This window comes from Coturnix japonica, chromosome 8 (assembly GCF_054131305.1).
Source record: "Coturnix japonica strain WE chromosome 8, WE-NBRP24, whole genome shotgun sequence".
In the NCBI taxonomy this organism is placed as follows: Eukaryota; Metazoa; Chordata; class Aves; order Galliformes; family Phasianidae; genus Coturnix; species Coturnix japonica.
The window spans coordinates 5,955,001-5,982,851 of NC_140670.1; the positions used below are offsets into that span (position 1 = coordinate 5,955,001).

The 27,851-nt window shown below is 40.1% G+C and overlaps 2 protein-coding genes across 22 annotated transcripts in view; both read right to left on the reverse strand.

The window, feature by feature from the left end:
- The window catches only part of BMPR1A (bone morphogenetic protein receptor type 1A), a 59,789-nt gene extending 59,217 nt beyond the window's left edge, over window positions 1-572 (reverse strand). For all 3 annotated transcript variants that reach the window (XM_015866031.2, XM_015866026.3, XM_085553917.1), the window contains exon 1: window positions 461-572. The gene's annotated coding sequence lies outside the window, so the exon portion shown is untranslated. The remainder of the gene's footprint in view (window positions 1-460) is intronic.
- Window positions 573-9,317: 8,745 nt separating this feature from the next.
- LDB3 (LIM domain binding 3) overlaps window positions 9,318-27,851 on the reverse strand; it is a 104,379-nt gene continuing 85,845 nt past the window's right edge. For all 19 annotated transcript variants that reach the window (XR_014948491.1, XM_085553907.1, XM_085553903.1 and 16 more), the window contains 6 exons: window positions 25,541-25,659; window positions 19,447-19,747; window positions 18,082-18,262; window positions 16,399-16,519; window positions 15,126-15,241; window positions 9,318-13,871 (listed from right to left, as the gene is read on the reverse strand). Coding sequence is in view for 18 of the 19 variants with exons in the window: in XM_085553907.1 (XP_085410033.1) it covers window positions 13,782-13,871; window positions 15,126-15,241; window positions 16,399-16,519; window positions 18,082-18,262; window positions 19,447-19,747; window positions 25,541-25,659 (928 nt within the window). In the remaining variant the exon portion in view is untranslated. The remainder of the gene's footprint in view (window positions 13,872-15,125; window positions 15,242-16,398; window positions 16,520-18,081; window positions 18,263-19,446; window positions 19,748-25,540; window positions 25,660-27,851) is intronic.

Below are 27,851 nucleotides of genomic sequence, written 5' to 3' on the forward strand. Positions count from 1 at the left end.
TCACGGCTCGGCATTAGTGCCGTCCCCCCGCTCCCCGCGGCCTCCCGGAGCCGCTCGCAGGCCCCGCTCAGCCGCCGGCTCGGCACCGCGCCTGGAATTACAACACCGCGGGCGCAGACGCAGGGGGAGGGCGAAGGCGGCCAGACAGAGCGGCGTGCGCCGGGCCTGCCCGGCCCCGCAGGCGGCCCCGTGCCCACGCAGGAAGCCGCCGGCCCCGGGAGCCGCCGCGCTTCGCCCGCCGACGGTCTCCGAGCATCGGCCCGACCCGCGGAGGGCGCTCGGCGGGGAGAGCGGCCGGGCCGGAGAGCTCGGAGCAGAAGGCCAGAGCCCGCAGCCGACGGGGAGAGCGGGCCGGGGGCGGGACGAGGGCCCGGTGCTCGGAGCCCCGCGGGCCGAGAAGGGGTGGAACGCAGGAGCGGGGCGCGGCGCTCCACACCGCCCGGCACGACCCCGCACTCACCGCTCCGGGAGGCTCCTCATCCTCTGCGGCGGGACGGAAGGCGAAGCAACACGGAGCCGCTCCCGCTGCGTTACGCAGGCCGCGCCCGGAACCCCGACGGCTCCTGTAAGACGGGAGCGAAGGCGGCCGAGAGCCGGGAGGGGGAGGGCGGGGCGGGGCGGGGCGGGGCGGGGCGGCGCAGGCTCGCTCCCCGGCAGCGCTCCCGACGCCCGGCGCGTCCCTGCGGAGCTGGAGGGCGGGCGGGGCGGGACGGAGCCGGATTCCAATCACGGCACCCGTGGAGCCCGGCCGCGCGCACGGAGGAAGGAGGGGGAGAATGGGGACGAGCGAGAAGCAGCGGCAGCTCCATCGGCTGCCGGGGAGAGGCGTGAGACCGCTCCTAGGAGCGCTGCCGCTTCTATTGACACGTGCGCTGGGCGGGAGGGCTGCCGGGGCACACCGAGAAAAAGCCGGCCGCTCTTCCTCCCCAGGAGCTCTTCTCCTGGGTGGAGATGCCGCATGGGGCTCCGTGCACCGCCGGCCGAAGGGCCGTCGAGCAGAGCTTTGCCGGTGCAAAGGCGCGGCAGCTCCTGTAGGAGGAGACAGAGAGGTGCGAGGGGCAGCGCGGCCGGGTGCGCTGCGGAGGTGGGGATATCGCAGCTCCTTTGTTTGGGGGGCATAGGGTAACGATGGGAGCTGCCCGTGGATCACTGCTCACGCTGATCCTTGGAAAGCTTGGCATCCCAGTGCCATAGGAGAGATAAGAGTGGCATTATGGTGAACGGAGTTGTTCGTTTTGCTTTTTTCCATTTCCTGTTTCTTTAAATAAATGAAGCTGGCTGGTTAGATTGGAATACATCAGAACTTCTGCACTGAGCTTCTCTGCTTGCTGATAAGGCTGCTAAAGGCTATGATTTGCATTGCATTTCTGAGCTCGTCGTCATTAGGACGCATTACCCAAGTACCAATTTGTCTGTCTGTCTCCCAACAGTGGTGCAGAAGGAGCTTCATAACACTGTGCCATGGGATGAGCAGCCTGCATGGGCTGAACCTTGCACTCAACAGACTCTCATGTTGACATGGTCCCATTACACAGTTCTGTGCCAAGAATTTTGTACACAGGGCCAACTATAGGGGGAAACAAAGACCACACTAACCTGCTCGCTTTCCCTCTGCTATTGACCAAGACACCCTTTAGGCCATTTGCCTGCCCAGATAAGCTGTTTTTGGATAGTAACCAATTGGGAAGGAATCTCACTTAGCCGCATGTGTGTATGATGTGGGAAACCCTGCTTTGCTCGTTGTGCTGACCTCTACACAGTCCAGCTCCATTTTTGTCTGCTAGTGTCATATAGAGTTTATGTTGTCCCATTTGTGTGTAAGATGAGCACATTGGCTTTGTAATATAGTTCACATGTGTTGTACACGTGGATTGTTAGGCAACTGCTTAGCTTGCATTCTATCCCGTATAGTAAAACAAAAGAGGAAGTACATTCAAACCTATCTGCTTTGCAGACTCCTTTAAAACACAAGCAATTAAAGGCACACCTAGTAAGTGTAGGTCGCCAGATACTAGAGAAAGGCATTAAAAAATGCAATTCTTGCATTACTAGACTTGTAGAAAATTTTTTCCGATGAGCCAGAAAAAAAAATGTCAGTGTCCAAAACAAAGACAGCCAAGAAAGACAAAATCACAGCGCTCGTGCCAAGCAATACAGAACTTGTATGCTTATGTTTATCATTTCAAAGGAAAATATGAGTCTGCTTTTCTTCCACTCTGCCTATTATCAGATTATAGCAGCAGAATAGACGCTCAATATGGAAGAAGAATGCAACATGCATGTGTGTGCTCCCAAGCAGAACCAAAGCTGTTGGAGCTAGCATCTCTTTCAGTAATAATCTGTGTGGTAATACAGCCCTGCATTTTTTCAGATGTCGGATAGCCATTTAAATCCATTATTGCCTGAATTCAGCCAAAGCCACTAGCCTTGAAAATTGTTTTTGAGCCCGCTTATGAAACAGATCAACTGTTTTCATCTGATTGCTCATAAGTAATTCTACATCTCACAGAAACTACTCTCTCAGCTGGTACTTTTTAAAGCACTTGGGCACTGAAGGTGTCTAAGGCGATAGTCCGTGTCACATCAGAAATTGTATGGCTGAAGATTTGGGTTGCTTTACCCTGCCAATATACCCATTCGTAGCATAAATAAGGAGCGTCAGGCTGCGTAACTACTAGTCTTAATCACAAAATAAATTCAGTAAAAATAAACTACATTTTAATAACATTAGGCCTGCAGAAGACAGCTTAACCTCGATCTCAAATGATGAATCATTACAAGCTTGAAGGGTATTTGCATCACAGTATTGTGCTGGTCGCCTGGTGAAACATCACATGGAAAGTACTATATTTTTCTAAACATACAGTATGTAACATATGGTTTCAGTTTCATAAGGTATGAAGTTTTTTTTGAGACATATGGATTAACAACAAAAGTAAGAAAACTATACGATTAGACTAGAATTCCTTGTTTACATTCATATAGCAGTCTGTATGCAAGAAGGAGCTTGTTGACCAATGCTAATGTGTTCAATAATGCAGTAGGGTGATGGAAGCATTTTCTTTATGTGCTGCATTAAGAACCCACTTGTATTTCCCTTAATGAAAGTAACTGTGGAAGCTTAACCTCAGGAAGAATCAGACCCGTTTTGTTTTGACTTGCCCTGTTTACCTTGCAAGAAAGGTAGCGATACCTGTTTAAATCCAAGATGAACACTGTAGGTGATAGGCACTCAGAAAGAGGTAGTGTTCCTGTGAGCTACTTATCAGTAACAGACATCTCACCTGGTCAGGATTTAGCAATCTGCAAAAGCTCGGACACATCAGGTTTTAGTAACATGAGGTATTTGTCCTGGGATTAGAGCAACACTCAGTGACACCATAGGCTAAATTTGAAAGTAAACTTAGGTTAATTCTCCACTTGACCAAGATGGAGTGCAGGAGCCTAGCATGAAATACAGAAAGAGCAGTTCAAGACTGTCACGATGAAGAGAGATGTATTAAAAAGATATTAAATCATGAATTGGGTAGTCTTGCAGCTGCTTTCTTTTGTCATTCCCTGTCCAGGAATTTCTTACTAGTTTTTGGAATCATTGGGAACTGCGAATCCTAAAGTTATGTTTAGGAGAGGCATGTAGAGGTAGAAAATCATCCATCTGATAGGACTTAATCTTTGTAGATTTTTCTTCCCTTTGGTCTTGGTGCAGGACTGCAGAGTGCCGTGGAGAGACTCCAAAGAAGAGCAGCTCAATGTGCAGAACACAGGCAGGAGGAAACAGGAAACCATTCCTGCAGCTGCAGCACTCGATGTGTTCTGGTGTTATTTCTTGGTTTCTGCAGTCCAGGTTCTTTAGTCTTGCGCTACAGAACAGCGAGGAAGGAGGATATAAGGACTACCTGTACCTGTGGTATGACTTAGGCAGCTGCTGCAGGAGCTGAACAGATTCCTAAGTAAGCCATGTAGAAGAGGCCACAACTGTAACTTGCCAAGGGCTGTAGGAACATGAGAACTATGCCTGACTTCACAAGTGCTTTAGGAGACATTTTGCCAATTGAGAATTGAATTTCCTATTGCCTTTTCTGTTTGCTTTTGCTTTGTTGTTTGTCTGGTTTTTCTTTCCATGCCTTGTTGAGCTTTTCACACTCCTATTTTGAATGGACTCCTGTGTACAAAAAGCATATTCCCCTCTTTTTACCAGATCCTAATAAACTCTGTGACAACTTTCCTTATGAATGCAAGAGGGATTTCAAATATGCATATATGTATATTAAAGCCAACGTAGGGTAGCAAGAACATTAAAAGTCTTATAGAAAAAGAGTATCTGTAGGCTCAGCAGGAGCTTCACCTGGGCGTTTTGTTCACATCAGTTTGCTGGATGCATAGTAATACAATTTCCTAGATGCATGCAAATAAAATCTGTGAAGTTTCCATTTGCTCTAACAAGATTAAGCGTTTGGGGTTGGACTGTTTTAAAATTGATAGTTTGAATGAACTGTCATTCTGCAGTGCTAAATGATCTACAAGGAAGTTTTAATTATCAGCTTCACTCTTAGCTAACGTCTATTTCTGTTCCTCCACTTTTTATTACAAGTGAGATTTATTAGTTACTTTTACAAGCTTGGGTAATCCTTAGATCCCAAACCACATCGTATTAACTTTTCTCCTCCTTGATGGTGGGGGCTTCATCCCTTCCAACCTTTCTAACAAGTAACTCACTTCTTGACAACTGACTGTCCTTTTCAGCAAGAGAAACTGAATGCTGAAATAGGAAACGTTTTCCAGTCTGCTGCTAAACAAAGAGAACTCTTCATAATACAGACCAAAAAAATCTGTCGATATGTGTAATAGCTTTATCCTCAAGAGGAGTTCAGACAGCTTTGTTGCTGGCAGCTCTGGTTGGCACTGTCAGGATTTATAAAGAGGGACATTTACAAGACGGAAGATGCAGTGTTCTTCCAAGGCTGTTAGAACAAAATGGATCTGAATCCCATACAAAACAAATGAACCGAATAATTTTAATTAATCAAATCCTCTTGTTTTCTTTTTTTTTTTTTTTTCCTCAGAGAAATCATATCTTTAACCGTGGATGCATTGCTGCGAAATAAGAAATGCAGCAAAATATTCATCTCTTTTCTTGTCCTCAAGCACAAACAATATAATATGGGTCTATTTAATCTAAAAGAAAAGGATACGCTCATATTTCAGTTACAGTAGTCAATGTGTAATGAAGTAAGGGCATAGTAAGAAATCTTTTCCCCCTGTCTTAAAGATAATTGAGTATGTACTGGAACTTGAGTAAGTTCAAAAAACACACACAACTGAAAGCAAGTCCTGATAAATAATCTAACTTCCATTGCTTCCAATGAGAAATGGCCTTTGCCTGCAAATCTCTGTATTTGGCAACTATATCTAATTCAGTTTAAACTCCCACTGACATCAGCAAAAATTACCTGATTAGGGATGCAGGATCAGGTCTAAGATAGTCACGTATTAAAATGCTACAATAAATTCAAAAGGGGCTGCCCAAAGTATATAGTTTTCAAAGCAGTCAAACAGTTTTCGGTGTACATATTCAAAATGCTAACAATAGCAGCTATTGCATGTGTGACCATCAGGAAACACAGCTGTGCTTCTTTGTGTTACAATTAATTACTTCCGTTGTATATAAAATTGAAAGTATTGGTACTCTGGGGCGGAAGAAGGATATCCTGATACACTGCTCCTATTTCCTTAGGAAGGTCTATGACCGAACCTTTCACCATTAATAAACTTACAATGACTTTTCCTGTGATGAATAAAGGAAGGGTAAATTCTGTGGTCAATTATAATGCTAATGGTACATTCTCTACATTTTCACACTCCTACATTTAGATTATCTTGATAACAATTGCTCACTTCTAAGTAGTTGAACTTATTCATGAAAAGCCTAAAATAAATATTTGACTTAAGGATTGTTCTATTATTATTATTACTTTTAATGTTATTAGATCAGAGGAAAGTAGAAGACTTCACTGTTCTTTAGCAGGCTGCATAAAATCTTACCTTAGACAACAGACAACAGGTTCTGTGACATGTTAGGAATTCAATGAAATCTCCATCAGCCAACAGCCAGATAAGTCTAGAAAAGGTGAGTTGTGTGCTTTATATTTGCCTTGATTAATTGAAGCTATTAGGATGCTCCTCCTAACCTTAACCTTTATGTTGTGTGCATACGTGTAATTACAACACCAAACTCTTTCAAATACATAAGATGTGCAACGAAAAGCTGAAGAAGTGTGATGGGGAGAAAGGGACAAGTAGAATCCTCCTACGTGAGCACTAATAAATTCTGCCAAATCAAATATTTGCAAATTTTTATTCAGGCTCATGGGGTCACAACAGAGTAACAGAACAAAGGCAATTCACACAAGCTGCCATTCCAGAAACTGGTGTACATAATACAGATGGCAGAGAATCATAATCCACATAAATTACAGCTCTGTTCTGCTCTTCTTGCTGCAGCAGCTGGCACTGGGAATACAGTCTCAAAGGCTAACTGTGCTCTGTCAGTATTCCAGAAGTGTTCAGATTCAGGTATGTTATGTTTGATGCGATAGATAAAACCTCAACCTCTCTGACAAGGGCCACCGCTTTTCTTGAAAGGACTTTGTGCCCAGAAGCATATGGAGTGCAGTACAGACATTACTTAACACATATCCAGTAGAACAGTAACTTTCAGTAAGTACTATATATATATTGTGTATACACAGTGAATCTCAGTAAATCCATCTTTTCTAGAATGTAGTAGGCTGAGTACACCCACACTAGCTTCACAGCACATTATTTTGCTTCCTACCCCACATTATTACACAGCTTACAAGCATGTGTAACCATAACTCAGTTCAGGCTTCCCCACGTGCAGAAAGCACGGGTAAATCTGTAACATCCTCAGAATCAGCGCAGGGAGGAATATCCAGGAAGAAAATAGGTTATGGAAGATGTAGACCTGCTAGTGGCATTAGGTACTGCAGAAAAGTACGAGGCTGGGAAAGAATATGTTTGGTCTATGTTTATAACACAGAAACAATGTTTTGTCTGAAGTGTTGGGCTTTTTTTATGTTCCCACATGTTCCATACTATGACAAATGTAGAGAAATCACAAATGCCTGATAACAGAGACAAAGCCTCTGAGTACATTCAATTTAATGCTTATTACACTATCATAATGGCCTTAAGTTGTGCCAGCGGAGGTTTAGGTTGGATATCAGGAAAAACTTTACAGAAAGAGCTGTTAAGCACTGGAATAGGCTCCCCCGGGAGGTGGATGTGGTGCTCAGGGACATGATTTAGCAGAGGGTTGTTAGAGTTAGGGTAGCATGGTTAGGTTGTGGTTGGACTCTATGATCTTTAAGATCTTTTCCAACCTGAGCAATACTATGACTCTATGATTCTATTGTAAATGGACTACGTCTCCAAGAATTTAGGCTGAAATACCATGGGTATAAAATGGACCCAGTTAAAGGGAATCAGAACTTCAATTCTGAGTGGTTTCCTGTTCAAATCCATGCACATGTTCATACATGCATTCATCACGACTAAGGTTTCTTTAAACCAAGCTAAACCTTGGTCCCATCATTGTCTTTGCAGTCTATGTATTATTATATCTAAAAATTAATAAATCCTGTAAATAATAAATTCTTAAATAAGAATTTCTGAGACTATGAATATAGATATTTATTAAGCTCCCTAAAAATCCAGGGCATCTGGATTTTTTTTTGTTCCAAAAGAACAGCAAGCTTCCTGGCTTTCTGGTAGCCACGTGTATTCATTCCACAGATATTGAAAGCACTGTATTCAACTGAAAACATGACCAACTCAGAAAGACTGGCGCTCCGTTTCATTAACACTGCACATGGCAAAACTAAGCCAAAGCAGTTTCCTTAACTTCTCTGTCATTAATGAAAGTAATCTGAATTCTGAAGTAATTAAATCATTAATCTTATGCATACTTCCTCGCAGCTGAAGTGTGTGAACTTTTAAAGGAGAAAACAAATTTTGTTCAAAAGGCTATTTTTTTTTAATGAAAAAAATAATTCAGGTTATTCTTTTTACACACAAAAAAATTCTTGCACATCAGCCCAACATTGCTTATTAATACAACACACATTAGTTACTGCTCTATTTTGATAACATCTTCCTAAGGGAGAAGAAACTGTATTTTTAACAGCTAAGTCACGTTTTACATGCATCAAACACAAAATCTGTGCCTGAGTATCATCTGAATCTCATCTATAACTGCGATTTGGCTGAGAGAACAAAGCATTTCTTTGTGTACTCAATAATGGCTTCGGCAATCTTATTCACACATTCCTTTCTTTTTTTAATCAACAGAAACTGGCAGAATTTAAGATTCACAATTAGGGGAAAAAGCAACGCCAAAGCCGAAATGATCTTGAAATCACCATTTTATCCAGAGCAAATCATAATCTCTCTTCTATTAAGAACCTCTTAATGCAACACTTGTCAAGCTGTTTTGCACCGTGTGTTTCTCTAATGAACTTTGCTCTGTTCACTTTTTGCACCCTATTAAGTGGCAGAGCGTTATACCTCCAGCGCCTCCCCTTTGTACCGCTCAGCTCCCCAGGGATCACGGTACAACTGTCTGGTGCAAAGTTTAAAGGTCAGCACAGGCAATCTGGAAAAAGAGCAATTCAAAATTAAAAGCAATCTGCGTATGTTCTGATTGTGCTTCTGAATGGTGTTTTTCCTTATGCACACTGTGAACAAATTAGGGCTGTAAAATAAAATCAAAGTTCACAAATTCACAGTTCCCGATACCGTACTTTGTAATGCCATCTAAAGCCAAGTTTGTCCATTTACTATCTGAATTCTACATTATGTTTAATATAATTAGTTGCATCTTTAAAAACACTGCATGCCTGAGGGGTGAGGAATGCACTAAACGGCTGTTTTAATAAGTCACGCTGCTATATGAAGATACCCTTTCATTTGTGAGGTTTTTTTTTGGCACTAGAGTTCAATGAGAACATTTAAAACACTTTGTGTGTTATTTAAAGTCACTTCTGCTAAGAAACACAAGAACATCCACCATGCAATCGAACTTCGTTCTCAGGTTCATCCATGTAACCCAAGACAGAATTTACCCATTCCTTGTAAACTCGCTGTAAACAGTATTTGTTGACACAATAAGGTCTATCAGTATACAAGTCTTGCTAAGTCACAACATGTACTGTCGGTACACTACATCTTTTAAGCATACTAATGTTTGTTTAGAAGAGCACAATTTGGTTAATAAAACATTCAAGACTGATACGCACTGAGGCTGAAACCAATGCTTTCCATTTTATTTTCAGGTTTGAAGTAGAGAATACAAGCTTGTGTACGCTGTCAGCTGTTCACATGCCATATTAACAAATGTGTCCAAATCGTAAAGCTTTAAATGTATTTGTACATTCATTTTATTACTAGACTGTTTTATCCATGTTGGCACAGGTAATCCATGCAAGGTACAGTTACTCACACCTCATAAACCATGCTGCACAGAAAAATATGTATCTAAAAGCAAGGGCACTTGTGGCATCAAGTCAACATGTAAATATATTATAAAACCTAGACTCCTATGATCACTGCAGACAAGAAATCACTCAGTTTCAAATTCTGATGTTTGTAAATACTAAACAAATTCATACCTGCTACCTGGAGACAAGTACTACAAACAAACATTAGCATGCCCAGCATTAGACACTGATGAGTGTGTTCGGTGCTGTGGATGTTCACATTATTAAACATAAATATGTCTTTAAGAAAACCTTTCACCCAAAGCTCTGACCACTGAAGGACCAAAGTAAAATGTTTCTCCTTGTTTAAAATGGCAATGTGTGAATCCAGTACATTACAGATTAACTTAGCATAAATAAGTCAGATCAGTGGTTTTCTATTCAGATAATAAAGGCAAAGCCTTCTTTGGTAATCTTTAATCTCTTAAGCAAAAAGAGCAGAAAAAGAGAAAAAGCATTAAGGTCATTTTGGGAGGCTTTGACTGAAAAGATGCTGAACACCTTATTAGATAAAATACCAGTATTCTCATTTGGTCATTCAGAGGTACAGGATCTTCCTTTTATTATGTAAAGTCCCATGTTAATTAATACAAATATTTAGAGGAACTTAGGATTTATCCCAGGCATCTGTTTCAAGACATAAAATATAAACAAGTGCACATCATTCATCCTGCAAACACTATTTTTGTATATCATTTATGTTTGGTGATAGTTGAAGGGCCCTGTTCTGAATTATATAACTATGAATCTTTTCCTCCACGTCAGAAAGGAGACGTGGCAGGAGAGTATCAGCAGTTACGTGGGATTCTATCCCTGTGAAAGTCAAAATTATACATTACTACTCACAAATTTCTGGTTCAGATATGTGCAAAAATTATGTAAGGGCAGATAAGTGGATTCTCTATTTTTGGACCATATTATGAAGCAGCACAAGTCAAAACAGGAAATTTATTACATGTTAATCCTCAGGGTATCTCTGTTCTTCACTCAGAGATATCACTGTACCTCATAAACTGATATGTAAACGAGTTTTAATCTCACTTGCTCAGACACCAGCTGGAGTCAGGGCACGTGTTACAGTGCAGGTTACCTGTCCAAGGAAATTTTCAGGACCCCATCAAGTTAGCACAGCTCCCACTGAAATCTCTACTGCTGCGTTATCACAGTCACCACTGCACAAGCTAGCTCAGCTACACCCGACATACACTGCATTCACCCTTCTGCAGTGCTTACTTGTGCTAGATAGGATCCTGGATCTTCCTTGCTCACTCCGTCTTTATACATTCATACTGTATCTTGGGACTATCGTGAGCTCTTTGTACCCCAACTTCTTGCACCAAGCCCTTTCCTCAACCATAGCAAGTCATGCTGGCTATTCCCCCTTCCCCCCTCTGCCCCAACCCAAGTATCTAATACATCAACTTAGTGCAACTGGCCTTACCTAGCTCTTCCCCTTCCTCCAGCCCTGGCTTCCTCTGCCTCCTCAGTGCTTCACCCTTACCACCCAATACCAGAGGCCCTCAAGCCCCACACATCCTGTCTGCTGCAGGCGCTCTGCCCTTTTTGATCCAAACCTTCTCCTGCCCACACTGAGACCCCTGATGGAAGTCCTCCAGCATCCCATACTTGTCCACCTGAGTTCCTGATGGGAAGTCCCAACTGCAAAGACTGGGGGTCCCTTGTGAAGACAGAGAAGAAAGAAGCAGCCCCAGCTCTGTACACACTGCACACCCCTGCTTAAGCTGCAGCCGTTCCTCTCTGACCATTTCCTAAAATGCTGTATCCTTCACAGTACCAGCAAAGAGGGAGCTTATAGGGACAGAGAAGGTGGAGAGGGAGAGAGAGACACACATACACACATGGATTAGCTCATGACATTCTCCTGAGGTGTCAACATGCTCTGACATTGTGTCGTGCCAAGGAACCAGACTCCCTGTTTCAAGAGTTTGATGTTGACAGTAAGAGACCAGTCCCAGGCAGTGGCTATCATGGAAGTCTGCCCAAGGAGCACCTTCAATGCATTCCCAAATTAAAAGGAAATATAGAATTGTCTCACTGCTATAAAAAGGTATTTAATGAAGTCAAACATGGGTAAAAATGTATTTAACTTCCATGATTATAATTTATTCCTCTGGAGAATATTATGAGCCAAATACCTGGGTTGTGTAATTAATGGAACCAGATTTACTTCAGCCCAGCACTGACTGAAAACAGAAAATTTGTTTCCTATAGGAAAAAAAAAAAAGAAAAAAAAAAAAAGAAAAAAAGAAAAAGGCTTTGCATATAATGTAGTAGCGTTACAGAATAACTAATGCATTCAAAATCTGACCCTGTAAGCACTCAGATCAGATACCTGCTGAATAAACACAGGTCATACATGTCAGAACTGCCACAGGCAGTTTAGGTTGTTATTTTCTTCCAAGATTGAGGACTGCCTGCAGCTAATTTAATTCACATATTATAACCCCCCGTTTCTTTTCTTTCCTCCTCCCCCTACTTCTCCCCACAGCTTTGGATAACATTTCATCACTAAAGAGACACACCTACTTTCTCAGAACTGGCATTACCAACAGGAGGGAAAAGACAGACAACGCCAAGTCATTCCTGGTTACTCAAAACACAAAGTACAGCAGTGTGCAGATAGCACCAGAATGTGGCTCACAGAACTCATTCTCACCCTCAGCAATACTAATTAAATACTCTCAGTACTGCAAGCCGTTGATATACAACCATAATTTCCACTGAAGCAAATTAATAGAACTTGAATAGTGATTCAGCTTTCCACTTTAACTCCATTTTCTATTCAACACAACTGCTGCCTCCAATACAAATAGGTATTTAAAATTAGGAATTCAACATCGTTGCTAGAACTACGAGTATTGCTTTCAAGAAACCAACTCAACCAAACACAAAGAACAGTTCTATAAACGTTTGAGCAACTTTGAAGTTTTTGATGAAATATTTTAAAATAGGACTATGATTAAATGCCAGGGCCTACTGTCTTACAATGGCAAGTGCTACAGTTTAGAATGTGTTATATTTAAACTAAGGAAAACAATAACAAGCATCTGTCTGTGGGGTTTTGCTGCCCAATGAATTTTTATCAGCATTCATTTATGCTGATAAAACACTGATGGATTATGTTCTACAGGAGTAATAAAGGTGCCTTTTTTCTGTGTACGTGGGATAGATTTGGCTACTTCTGCAAGGTATCTCCCACTCTCAATCTGTACTAGGTAGAAATGCGTCTTCATCGTTAATCAGTGTTAAATAGCCAGAAATGGGTTCCTACCTCCCACTTATATCAATGGACATTACAAACCAAAGTAACATTCAATATTTGTTTTTCCACAAGAGGAAAGGCAAACTGGTTTTGAATTAATGACCGCAGTTCCTTTCCAGCCAGCCTGATTCCATTCTATTTAAGAGGAGGCCGGACAAAGACAGTTAGTCTTTTCCATTAAGATTTGAAAGTGAGGTATCTACTGCTCATGTATAAGCCAAATTCACTAGCGAAGTCGACCCAATGCTTTCCTCTAACTTACTGGGTGTGGAAGGAGTTAATTCCATTTCCAGTCCATTCTCAAACTAAGCTACTCATTGTCTACATTGTCTACCCAGCTACACATGGATTCAAGGCAAACAACTTCTTTGGAAAGAATCTAAAATATTTGATGCTATGAGGTAGCACCACAACATAAAGGAATAGCACACACTTTTCACAGAGGAAACCCTAACCTATTTACTTCCCTTTGAAAGCTGTGCCCTTTGGTTCTACTGATTATTGTTCGTATAGCACTTACTCATTCTTTTTATGAAAGAAAATGAGCTATTATAGGAGAGCGAGTTATTACAATTACAATAACAGGACTTTTCCTGTTATTCTTAAACACTAGTGTGTGGTCTAAGCAGTAAAACTGCAGCGGGCAGTTTAAATGTTATTTACACATTACATTTTCAATCACAGGTTTTAATCAATATTTCTCCAAACTGCTTCACTAATAATCTGTTTTTAAATGGAGTTTTTAATTTGGTTTTGATTATTCTTTTTGTGTGAACCACGCAAAAGCATGTTCTGCTTATAAGAAACGAGGTTAAAACGAAACTTTAGAAATATCAACTTTATAGCTTTTACCAAGACAAATGCTAGCCACGGTTATCAACTTTATAATCGCTTATTTAGTCATCAGGTTTCCCCAGCATTACTGACTTCCAGCTTATTTTTTAAACATTGATGGCATGGGCGTGCTTCTTGCACAATGGCTTATCCTTCTTGGAGTAGAACGGTTGGCCTTCCAAATTCACGTGGCATACCTAGAATTAGAGAGGGGAAAAGAGACAGAGTTAGTTTAGGTCTTGGCTTGGTTAGTTGCACACTCAAACACACCCACAGCCAGCTCAGACTTCAAGGCCTAGATTCCAATCCTTGCAATGCATGATCAGCATGGTCCTAAGGGCACCTCCTGCTGTGGCACCACCAGGCATTCATTCCCGTCACTACTTGGGTGGATTTTGTGATCAAGGAATAACTCAATCAGACCGCTGGTATTGCTGAAATTGTGGATTATTTTTCAATGAATAAAGCTCACTCTCTGGCTTTGTAAGTGCCAGTGCTGACATAGTTAAATGTGTGAAAATGCATAGATGAGGGCAGGGCAGCCTAGATGTAGGTCAGTGTTATCTGCCCTGGAATTGTGCTGATATCCACACTGGGCAGCACAACAACCTGTTGTTGTGAGATCAGAGTTAGCTAAACCACTTAAGGAATTCAGTGCATTAGAATCTAATAAATGTTGTCCTTGTTTACGGCAGGCTTAAGAAGAACCATGTGAATGAATATGACGATAAGAACATCAGAAAAAAACTGAATATTTAAGTTCAACAAATCTTAGAAATTGTCACTTCTGGTGTGGCCAACATACTATTTCTTAGCTAATTAGAGGCTCTTTCATTACCATATGAATAATATGCTATGGAGCAGCACAGCTGTATTGGAACCACATGAAAAGTACTGCTTATCATACAGATCTAACTACTGTGTGTGCAGTGGAGGAACATGGCCACTCTACAACTGATGAGCATGACCAACCTCTGCATGAATTACTATTCATTCTCACTAAACAGATTCCTTTTTGCAAGTTTCAATAAGAATTCTGAATGGAAATGCAAACTGCACTTTGCATTTGTAAGTAAGATTGTGCATACAGTATTCAATGGCATTAATTTATTTTAAATCCTGATTTCTCTGGTAAATATTAGAATAATAGCAAATAGTGCTATATACAACTATATATATGTTATATATACATACACACATGCAGACTCTCCAAAACTGTATGATTTATTAAAAAGCATTCACTTGTGATGGTCAGATTTATTAATTCTAATAAAAGTTTACAGAGGAGAAATGACTTTAATCCCTCTTCATCTGTAAGAAAGAAATGAAATTCAATCCCTCTGCATCCTCAGGCATATGTTAGTTATTTCTGCTTCCAGGTCTTCTCCTGTCACTTAACGATTTGTGATGAAAGCATAAAGAAATGAGATAGGATTTGGTATAGAACCTACAGCACAGATGAAGCAGGTGTCATGCCAAGTATGTCCAAGGGCTTCAATGAATTTGTCTCCAGCTTCAACAGGGAAATCACAGCCATGGCATTTTGTGCTGAACAAAGCAATATAATCTAAAAGAATAAAAAGCAAACTTAGAACAAGCTCTTATAACATAATCACCCAAAAGAAATGGAACATTTCCAGAGGTCAACTTTTTTGGATTGTTTTTGCTCAGATTTTCCTACTAGATTTATTAAAACCCTCCCATAACAAAAACTTAGAGCTGCATTTTCTTTCTCCCCCCATTATTTAAATACAAATTCAGTGCAACACCCTATGGCTGTACAGTACAAGTTGTCATCGCAAACCCAGAACACACACTAAAACATTCATCACATCCGAAGTTATGTTTAGAAATATAAAGCATAATGCATCTCTATTTTGAATATCAAGTCCAACTTGCAAATAACTTGAAAGAGACAAGCAGAATCTCAAAAGATATATGTAATTAATGAAAGTGATTAGAGGCTGTGGCAAAAACTGCAGTTTTAAAGGGCATCAAGTCAGTCATGCTGTAGGATTCTCTTTCTTTGCTAAGAGTTACTATGATGTGAAAATCATAAGGGAAGCATCTCCAAAGAAAACTGCGCCAGAAGCACATTCACAGCACAAGGATGGGCTTACAGAACTTTTGCCTGCCTCCTGACCTTGTCAGGCCACTCCATTTACCTCTTCTGTATTTTTTGGAAATCCAGACTTTTCCCTTTCTTAGATGGCAAGAAGCAGCACTCAGAAAACAGCGCTCTGCACTACCGTGTGCTGCACATCTGTGCAGAGAGATCTTTACGTATATTGTTCAGTTTTAGGTTGGGACAGAAGCATCAAAACTGAGCAGAGAGATCCACACATACTGTATAGAAGCACTGCCTGAAGAAGAGCTGCTCACCCCAGTAAAAGATAGATTCGTGCTGAGCAGAAGATAAAAGGGAAGCTATGGGGACAGGAGCAAATGTGAAGGGAGAGAAATTAGAGCTAACTGTTATGATAGGTTAGGGAGATAAATCAAGTCAGGCACTCTGGGACATAGGGCCCAAAAGACCAGCACTCTGCCAACCTATCATTAAGTGGAAAAAATACCAAGAAGGAAACATTTTTAGATGCAGACAGTGAAGACAAAATACACTCTTGGTTGGATAGCTGGTTTTATTTTGTCTAGCAATTGCTTTATTTGTATGTTGCTTCCGTATAACATAAAGCACATGAATACTAACCGTCCACCTTGCCATACCTTTCTCACAGTAAGGTTCTCCATCTTCCATATGGAAGAGGCTATTCCCAAATGGCTTCTTACAAGCAGCACAAACAAAGCAACTTGTGTGCCAAGTCTGTCTTAGGGCATGCATCACTTCCTGTAAAGTAAAGAAACAAAAATCTCGAGCAGAATAGTAAGCACTGCAGCTACCTACTGGAGAAAAAACGCAAGGCAGAGATGCTCAAAACTTTTCACAGGCTAAGTGTTCACAGGACAAAACCTTTCTTTGTCAGGCTATCTTAACCCTTAGCAGTTCTTCAGCTGTGTGTATAGCCTCGCAAAAGCTTATCCTGTACCAAGAAATGGATGGCGCAGGAAACAGGAATAAATGATTGGAATTAATGCAGAGGTTTAACAACCTTCTGGCATAAGCATCAGCTTACAGCATTGTTAATATTGCTAATAACTCTTTAATGTATCTTATTTTAGCCAAATTTCTGTGTTCACTTGAACTAATACAATAATGACTAATGGAGAGTCACCACTCAGACTCTGACAACTCTCCTTTTTAGTCTTTTCTGTGTAATACATATCTTGAGCAGAATATTCAGATTTTATCACATTCTTTCTTCCATCCAGTATGGAGAAATCTCTATTCATTCTTATCTTGTCATTCATAAGTTCCGCAAGCCTAAAAGCTGCTGTGCTGTCCTCTAATGTCTAATTAAGTACCTACTAATTTATCAGTCTTGTGTCAGTTCAGTATCTGACTGTGCACCTCTGTCAAACTTTCAAAGGGACGGATGCTTAACTGGAGTAATTTAGCTTGGTTAACTTCAGGGAAGCAGTGACTTACAGCAGCTAAGAATCTAGGTTCTATCTTACACTGTTTCTGGTTAAATACATAGATTCTGATTCTTTGAAAGTTTTATTTCCATCAACTGAGATAAAAAGAGACTGAAATCCATTTCCACACCCTTAATCAAAATTGTCTAATTTACGCTTTCTGTATAGAAAATCACCATTGAGATTCATTAACTTCTGTTACTGTTTGCAAAACAGTTATCACCGATAAATAGGCTTGGATCCATTTATGAACCTCACTGAACTAAGAAGCAAAGAACAGATAGAGAAATCTTATTAATATAAATAGAGGCAGCTGGCATCTTTGCTATTTTCCCAATGAAAATCCCTAATGATGGACTGATCTGTGCCAACATTAATTAGGTAAGTCAGTACTCTGCTGTGAAATTACTCCTACTGCTGCAGAGCCAGAGCTCCACCATAAATGACTGATGCTGCCACCCCTAATGGGCAATAGCAGAGAAAAGCATCTTCTCAGTCAATGCCAACATTTAGACAGATGTCAAAAGATGACAGCTAAGCAGTCAAAAGGGATGCAGTACTTCTTTCTTCCTCGGTAAGAGAAACATAAGACATGTGCATTGTAATTGCATGCATAAACAGACTGTTAAAAGTATCTTACTGGATTGGGTATTGGATTACTTATTCTTTCTAGTTGGATAAAGCACAGGAATAGCCAAGATTTTGTTTGCGCAGTGATTATTATAAAAATAATGCGTTCCTCATTCTAAAATTATCAGGCTAAGAAAGTATTATTGAAAAAGGAGGAAATAAATAACTTCAATTGCTTACAGTTTAAGTTATTTCTAATTTCAGTGGACCACATGTAGTTGAAGTAATGGTTCTCTTTCTTACCCCCATGATCTTAGTGTGGCATCTTGAGCAGGTTGGTGCAAAGAACTGCTCATAACAGCGCTCACAGTAGACACTATTCTGCTCTTCCACAAAGCACATGTCAGCCAAGGATGTCTTGCAGTAAGCACAGTTGAATTCTTCTGGGTGCCAGGAGCGACCCATGGCTACTAGGAAAGGACCCCTGTGAACAAAGATATGTTTTACTGCAAAGATACCGAGCGACCCCGACTACAAGCCCATTTTGCTTGGTGCTGCTTCCATGTATAATAAGCATTCTATTCAGATTATGAAGGTGCATATTAAAATAAGATCCAGAAACCTGAGCAGAAAGTGTCTTTTTAACCATTATTACTAAAACACTTTGCCAACAGTTTCAAGTATTTCATTGTTTAGACACATCTATTGTATTTCCAAATAGCTGTCAGGAAAACGATCTGTGGTTTTTATATCTGCATGGCTGGAAGTGATCTTTGTGACCAGCCGCAAGGACAATAGGAAAAAGACCAGGGTTTGTAAAACAGAAGATAAATCCACTATTTGTAATCAAAAAAAGCAGGCAAATTTCCAAACCTACACACATACACCTAATTTCCTGTCTTATTTTCTTTTGAGAGACTGCTGCATGTTCTAGAAACATTAGAATATCAGATGACAAGCTGCTGCTTGATTACATGGCAGACACAAATTGGTTTTGGTGATTTAAGCTTGATTGTAATGAGGTGCAGCAATCAGAATTTAATTCTTTTATTACTGGAATCTTTCTGTTTCCGAATATATGAAGGGTGACAAGCAGTAGTTCCACATCCCCAAACTAGCTCTTTTCAGTGGATGAGACTGTCATTAAATGTGGATTACTTCAAGTTAGTTACCAATCCAGAGAGTTACACTGGGCACCGATCCAGCAGAATGAACTGGGAGAGGAGGGAGAGGCGTGCTATGAATCACTGATAATAGAGTGTGGGCATTATCTTTCCAGACACAGAAGCAACAATTACTTCTGGCTGCTGTTCCAAAATGATGTCTTGTTCCTTTTCTACTGTCCCTCTACCAACTCTCTCAAAGCGGTGGTGTATGTACCTCCTTGAAGGGGTACTTAGGGACCAGAAACTTGTTTATAAAAACAATGATTTGCCACAGCATCCATGAAACAAACCAGCAGCACGTATAACTTTACAGTGATAAAAAAAAAGCGAACCACACCATAGCAGAATGAGCTCTGGAAATGTTAAATTAATGAAGCAGATAAACTACTCAGCAGGGTTGTCTGTTAACTGAGGCTTAGGCTCTGGTACTGTATGTTAATGTTTAAAAACCAGTCTCCCTGTGATCCTGTCTTTTCTGCTTTATCCCTCTTCAAAACCTTACCGAATTATGCTGTTACAGTGCCCACAGAGAGGAGTTCGGTTGCTGGCTGGAAAACGCTCGGCCCTCTGAATTGTTCCTCGGGCTATTGCAGGAGCCAGGGGAGAAGCTGAAACTGGAGACGGGTAAGCAGAAGTAGAGGCAGGAGGTGGGACCGGAGCACCCCTGGGAAGGATGTTCTTTGTGACAGTGGTGGTGGTTTTTCCAGGTGCAAACTTCTGAGAAAATGATTCGTCTGTTACCCAGGGAGGACGGCTTGCTGGCTCAGTGTTGGCAGGGGTGTAGGAATGAACTGGTGCAGGTGCTGTTTGAAGGATGCCAAAAGAAACCAAGAAGTATATATATATATATATTTTAAGTCTTTTCTTCCTATGGCAAAACAATAACCAAAGCTTCAGAGGACAATTTATTACGGCCTGTTCCATTATCATTCACTAATTCTGGACTGAAGCCAAGGATTTCAGCACAATCGTTGGCTTTGAATCCATGTGCATTACATAAAGCATTGCCTGCTGGCTTGCTAAGACTTTACGGAGACCATTCTCAAAGATATCTCTTCATTTTCCAGTAGAAATGGATACGACAGTCCTGTGATCATTTGGAATGTTGCCATGAAATCTGTTTTAAGACGGCTTATAAATAGAAAGGCCAGATTGGGTCACAAAGTTTTACACCGAATTCCATGCAATTTCAATACAACGTTACGCTCAGATTTTGATTTCATTACCCTCGTTCAAATGAAGTGTTTTCCGCAGATGTCAGCACTGCTTACCACTTGTAGAAAGTTAGACTCCCAGGTTTCTGACATAAAATAGACTCACACAGGGAACACAGAGATAGAGAGCACTGCGAGCAACGCTGAAGGAGCCAATTCAGCTCACATGATGAGCAGAACAAAGCCAGCAGCACACAGAGGAAGGCCAGACTTGCGGTTGTGACTGATCTTAAGTTCTGCTCTTGGCTCTGCCACAGACTTCCTGTATAAACTTTGAGCGAGTTGTAGTATCTTTGTGCCTCAGTTCCCATTTATAAAGTAGAAACATTATACTTCCTTTCTCCCACCTTTTCAATAGCACATAAAACTGTGCACAGACAGTGTCTATTTGGATGTATCAGGCTTTAATCTTGGGTGGAGCTTTATCACATAGAAATAAGCTGAAGCTAGAGCCTGTTCGTACTGAGATGTTTTCCTACTGCTTTGCTCTTTCCAAAACACCAGATCTGGCACTGTGCAGGACTGCAGTCATTGCCTAAGAAACAACCTCGCTTTGCCAAGTACAGGAGTACTAAAAGCAGTTTTTCCTACGCAAAGAAAACAAGCGAAGGATTGTCAGCGTGTGTGAAAAGGAGTAGAAGCTTGGAGAGTTGAAATGTTCTGCCCAAACTAGAGAGCACAGATTTGGAACAGAAACTAAGTCTCCCACACTCAAAGCAAACACTCTGCAAAGCAGATCACGGTGCCAAAAAAGTGATGAGCAAACATATGATCTGTGGTTTCAAGGGGCTTTCAGGTAGGAAGGTATTGCAAGCAAGGAGAGGTTTCAGAATATAACACAAATATATCTGGATAATAAAGAGGTGATAAGATGATATTTTACTTAACGCTCCACTCCTCCCTTTGCTCACACTGCCACACAGAATAACGTAAGTGGATTGGTTAAATATGTGGGTGCTTAAAGTGCATATATATCAACCTACTGTGGTCAGTCAGCTTAGTGATCTCTGATTCTATTCTTATTGGGTTCAGAGTTGCTAACACATCTTCCTGATAAAACATTTCTATTCTTCGGCATCAGGTTTTCTCCTTCATACAACTGCATATCCCACCTTAGCTTGAGGCATCTGCTTTTTTTTATATACATATATATATATATATATATATTTTTTTTCTCTTGGGAATGGTAAACAGTGTTTAAAGATTTCAGAGCAGAGTTTGTATCCAATGCCTTTAAGCCCCGGGGCTGTTGCTATTTATGTATTATGGTATTAAGCTAGGCAAAATTAGAAGGCAATATTTCATCTCTAATTGGTGAGTTCAAAAGGCTCCCACCTAGGAGACTCTGTAATTAAATAAGGTGACTTCTAGCTCACTCAGTTCTGTGAAAGGATTCTCCCTCCCCCACGGCCAGTTCTTGTTCATGCAAAGTAAGGCAACGCATACCACAAGGGGCCTAACAAAATGGTCAGATATTCAAACCCAGGGATCCAAAAGCAAACAATGAATGCAGTTAACGTTTTTAGGACTATTTTTTTTTTCTGTTAAATAATTGCCTTTAGTAAATTACAAGCTCTTAATTTTCCGCTTCCCCCCCTGCACCCCCATCCCTTAATCTCATAATGTCATTATTTTGTTTTATTTTTCCTGTTTATTCTGATCAATGCAGACAGCATATGATTTATCTGGGTTCAGAGTAGCCTAGACTCCTTTGAAGGCTTAACTCTTGGGATGCACCTTTCTTATTCTCTATAACTTCTATTTCTTTTTTATTTTCCCTTTCCAGTAACTAAATCCTTCATTCTCAATTGCTGAAAGAAGATACCAGGGGAATTACTGCAAAATGACAACTTATCAGGTGTTCACAACTGCACAACTCTGATTTCTCCATAGTTAAATAACATTTCAGCCATTATCATTTAATTTTAAAAGCTGGGTTTATTACCGTGTGAACAGGTTGGAATTACTATAAGGTTTAAAATACCATCATTGCAATGTGTTCGACCTATTTCATTTGCAGGCACTGCAAATCACGTTTACCTCACACGTTTATATATTTCTAAAGCTTTCAACATTTATACAGCAAATCAAAGGTGCTGTTTGCTGCACACTGTATCAGTGAACCTTTACCTGTGCAGGAGAGAATACTTGAAATAATTCAGTAACTCAACCTCCATCACCTTGTTTCTCAGCCTTCAGATTCTCTTCTAGTAGGAGAGAAACAATGGGACTACTGTTATGTGAAGAGAATGGTAGGAGAAGAAGAGGTCTTTTAACAACTGTAGGAACAAACCGATTCCGTGCTTCTGAGGAATTTGGAACTCTCCTCAGCCCTTTATTTACTGCCAATGGATATTGTATATACTGTTCAAGTGTATAATAAATGACAGACAAAGGAGATAATGCAACAGGCCCTCTATAAGAAGACACTACTCCTATTCAGAAGAACTTAAAATGAAATAAGAATGTACATAACCTGCTATTCTAGTCTTGAATGTGTTAAAGCATTAGTGAAAAGTTCATTGAGATCTGTGGGAATCTTACCACTAATTTCTAAAGGAACTGATCAAGCCTTTACATTTGAGCCATTTTACATACGTGAGTAGTCCCTGTTTGGACTTACTGATTTAAAAGGAAAGATCTCCTTTCCCGTTTTTAAGTATTGTGTTACTTTATAGTATAAAGCTGGCCTTTGGGTTGCTTGAAATATATGAAAGCGCTATTGTAGTCTGGGAAGTGCAGGAAAGAGAGACGTGAGTGTTTTCTGCCACCTAGTGGACCATGTTTAGAAAATAAGTCAATGTGCCTCTTAAAAGAAGTTCCATAATGTGTGGGACAGAAGTGGGCAAAGATCTCCCTATAGGAACAACAGAAACAAAGATTTTTAGCAGCATAAAGTTCCTAGCAGAATTAAGTTCTTCTCTCCCCTTACTTTAAAGCACAGACTTACTGATTCACTCACATCTGAGCTACATACTCCGCAATGCAGCTTCATTGTGAGATTAGTTTCAGTGTAAACAAGATTTAACCGCTAAGGCCTAAGGTTGCACTTGGAGGAAAAAGATGATTGTTGTGTTCTCATATATCACCCTTTGAGAATAGTTGATCCTTTCAGATGAAGGTTGCATTTTACACTGCAGGGCAGAATTTATATGCATTGGCAGAGTTGGATGAGGAGCTTTTCTAACTAATTCCTCGGTGACAGGATCTATCAGTGATAGGAAATGTTCCTCCCTCCATCTCTTCCCAAGCAGCACATTGGTTTTGCTTAGAGCTGCATCTGTCTTTAAGGCCAGGTTAACATTCCAATTGAAGTGCTACAACACTGAATGGATAATACTTGACAGAGGTACCAAGCAAAATCCAATAACCTACAATAAAATCTGTTAAACCTCATGCACCTGAGTCACTTTGGGGTTTAATTAGAGAGGTGTTATAGAATATATCTTATAACTTCTGTATATTCTCAGATTTCTCTCTGTGACTTCCTGAGGAGGGGAAGCACAGGAGGAGGAGCTGGGCTCTTCTCTGGTATCTGATGACAGGACGGGCAGGAACAGCACAATTCTGTGCCACGGGAGGGACAGAGGGAGATCAGGAAAGATTTATTTGTTGTGAGAGTAGAGGAACAGTGGAACAGGCTTCCTACTGAGGTGATTGATGCCCTGTACGTGTCATGTTTCAAGAGGCTTTGGGCACCAATAATTAGCTTTAACTCATGCTTATCCCTGAAATGGTCAGGCTGTTGGATCTGATGATCTTTGTAGGTACCTCCCAATGGAAATATTCCATTCTAGACTGAACTCTCGAATAGTACAGAGAGACTTCCTGTTTTTCTCTCTGTGAACTTTAATGCTATTTGCATCTGTAGTATTACATTTGTATAATTTCATATTTTCTCATGTCCTCTCGAATACATTATATCCTTTCATTACCTACAGAAGTAGAATTTCCCACATGCAGGCAGACAAAGCTTAGATTTGAAGTAATTTTGCTGCTTATACAGTGACACAGAACATAATTCTCATACTGCACTTTTTGTATTTGTCATTGTGAGGCAGTGGGGCTCAAAACCAGCAATATGTGGAACTGCAAAGAAGATGCCTATCACAGAAAGTAAAAGCAGTGCTTCTTATCCTGAGTTGAATTCAATAGCCAGCTTCTTCCCTAACACATGCAGACATTGGTTTATGTCTGCTGCAGATCTGTATAAACTAGAGTTTGCACTGCCCCCCAGATGAGCATGGGATTTTGTACACCTCAGTTTATTTTGAATATACTGTCACCTTCCACAGCTTGCTCAAATTTGCATTATGGAACTAAATCCTCTGTTCTCATCTTTCTTTCATTTGCAAGACAGACATAACACTTGAGTGAGAACACAGTGTGTGCTGACTCACCTAACCAAAATGAAACGAAGAGAAAGCAAAAGCTTTATTGATTCTGAGATCCCTAAATAGCTTATTAAAGCTCCGAACAGACTTATTTTTCCATCTTTAAATCTCAAATCCAAAGATAAATCACTCTGTCTGCTTTACTAAGTCTGCTTGTCTAAGTAAAATTCTGTTATCAGTTTTAATGCAGTAGATCCAGAAAAGAATGAGTTTAAGATTTTTAGAATTGTTCAGCTTTTCATATGTACTTGACTGTCAAAATAAAAATCAACATCCCTTGCTAAGATTAGAAAACTTAATGTGGAACAGAGCTGCGTTTAGACTGCTAACTCATTTAATTTGTTCATTTTGAAGGTTCACATTTTGGTCATCACTGGTTTTAGAAGTGTACTCCATTTGTAACACATTGATACAAAGAGGATTTAAAGAACATCGAGGAGTATATTTTCCACCTTAATGAATAATCAAATATATTCCTTGAGTAATTGGATCTGAGGGAAAAGGAAGAATAGTATTACTAAGTACATTAACAAGTCATTCTTTAATCTAAATATAAGCCTGAATTTGAAAAATTAATTATGTGGTTTTATCTATGTTGAAAATATCCTGCTCCACTTATTTGGTTTCCATCCTAAGGTGGTGTGCTTTCTCAAGCTGTTTTATGAACTTTATAGAAGTGCCCTGAGGTTCTTAAATGAGCATACTGGGCTATTTTGCAAATGCATTTATTTTGACAAACTAGCCTACGCACCATTTCTACATGCTGCTCCCTTATTTATCTTCTTCCTCCTCCATTTGTTGCACACATTCACTAATACAAATACAACACAATCCTTGATCTGAAGCTGAAACAAGATTATCAGTTCAGTTGGTTCTGTGTATATAAATTTCCCGATAACATATAGGTCCTATAGCAAAATGTACATATTATTTACATTTTTCTCTAAGAGAAATGCCCGTGTGTACCAGTATTTGGGAATCTCCTTACCTGGCTGGTAGACAGAGGGCTTTATGCTAGCAGTAGTGACAACTCTTGGTTTTGAAGCAGCAGGACTTTCACCATAGCTTGCAGAAGCTGGCACTGGTGTATATGACTGGCTTGTGTTTCTAAAAACAAAACGAAGGTATGAGCAATTTTATCAACAGCAAAAGTTACTGAGTACAAAAGGAAGAGATATGGAAGCTTCTGAAGTACCCCAGAAGAACCGTCTGTGAGAGCAAGAGAGAGAACATGGTGAGATTCACAGTTACCATTGCTAACAGAGATTTGGAAGCTCTTTAGAAAGAAAAATAGCCTCATATTTAGATTGAGATCATAATTTATTATTTTTTTTTCCTAATGTTTGGATTCGGTGACTGAAAAATACATGACATGCAATACTATTACATGATTTCTGCATTCCTAGATTAAGAACTTTTGCTCAGGGTTCCAAGCATCAATAAGGAATTTTTTTCTTCCATTTTATAGCTTAGATGGTTATTCTGTGTTTAATTGTAGTAACATGTTGAAGGATATGCCTCTTTTATTTTCCCATTCCTTAGGATGATTCTGTTTGCAGTAACTTTGCTTCACAGACTCCTAAAAGAGCACAACATCCAAAGCAAGCAAGAAGCAATGAGGTAAAGAAGTACAGAAAAGGGAGGTGACAAATACTGAGGCGCCTGCACTAATAAAGACGTTCAGAGTTCAATATCTTTTTCACTCACCTCAGTAACATAGTTTTACTCTTTCATTTTCACTGTCTTAATGAGCCAGATATCTATCACCTTGTGCTGAGATTTTAGGAGTTACTTCTAAGTTGACTTTGTCTATAAGAGACAGTTTGCAAGCATAAGACACTCTGATTTGCAAGATAACGATACATCGTGGCTTGTTCTTTCTCTGACAATGGAAATAGATCTCATCTGAAGAGCAAGTTATAGTTTTTACCTATGACAAAACCAGCAAATTCCTTCCAATGGTGGTAGAAAGCACGCAGATGAAACCTTTTGATTTGATTACTAATTTTTAACAAAATAAACTTATCCTGCCAATCCAGCGTTTTGCTCCTCTGACAGTAGTTAGCAAGATCTAACCTGCAGAGCTCTGCTGCCACAGGCTCATTTATTTTGTCTACTTAGCTAGACCTAGAAAGATCACTATTGCTATAATGACTGTATCTAGTTATTTCTTCACCTAGTCTAGGGGTTAGGGCTGGATTTGGGCCTATTAGGGACCAAGAGGCTCTTAAATTCTTTTATGAACTGTGCCACGATTTCATAACCACCAAAGCACAGCATACCTTTCAGCTTTCCATTCCGAACATCTACTGGTACACCTATGATGCATAAGAAGACACAGTACTTGGGTTCACTGCACAGAGAATCATTGCTTCCAGTGTAGCACAGATAGGAAGAGTTATACTTGAGGGACGTTCAAAACATCTTTAGCTAAATATGCAGTATCTACAGATTTTTAATTGCTTGAAAATCTAATATTCAATGTGAACCAGTCAGAAAACCAGTAAGAAATACTTACCTTTACAGGATCAGCGTTCAATATTTGCTATATGAAGAGAAAGATCTTAAACTGTGCATGTGATACAGACTTAATGTGAAAACGAGTTACACACAAGAAAGCCTACTCCCAGATGTGCAGTTTCACTGACAGCAAGGTTCATTTCAATGTTTCTTCACACACAAAACACAAAGAAATTCTGAGCCAGATTAGTGATACTTCAAACTGCTTTGAAGAGAAATGGTTATTAAAAAATCCAAGTGGTTTTTAAAGTTAAGAGCGTGATAAAACCATGCCACCAGATTCCTCGTATATGTAAGGTAATTAAATCTAAAAGACAAAAAAATAACACTGAAAAGAAGCCTATTCATTGTATCAAGTTAATGACAAAATTAGAAGTCAATTACTGAAATCTATTGCAAATGTATGATGAACATTAAGTACAGTAAGGAAGATAACGAGGCTTGTCAAAGAGAAATGAAGTGTTACAGTACATCACTAGAGATTTTAGTGAAGTTATAAGACTTATCGGATAGAATTTCTGCTGAAGAAAAGGAAATAGAGTTATCATTAAAGAAAAAAAAACAGGGAAAGAAAGGGATGAAGAAAAGATGTCCTAAGTGCTGAAGATGCTGAAACGTAACAAGAAGCAATGGCATATCTAAAGCAGTGAAAGAACCCTTAATGGATTTATCTGTAGCAGCCAATGGCATGTGAGAGGCAATGAATTAAACACCGGCTCTGAAAACTATTAGTTTTAAGAAAGTAAGGATTTTTTATGTTAATGCTTCATCGGATGCCT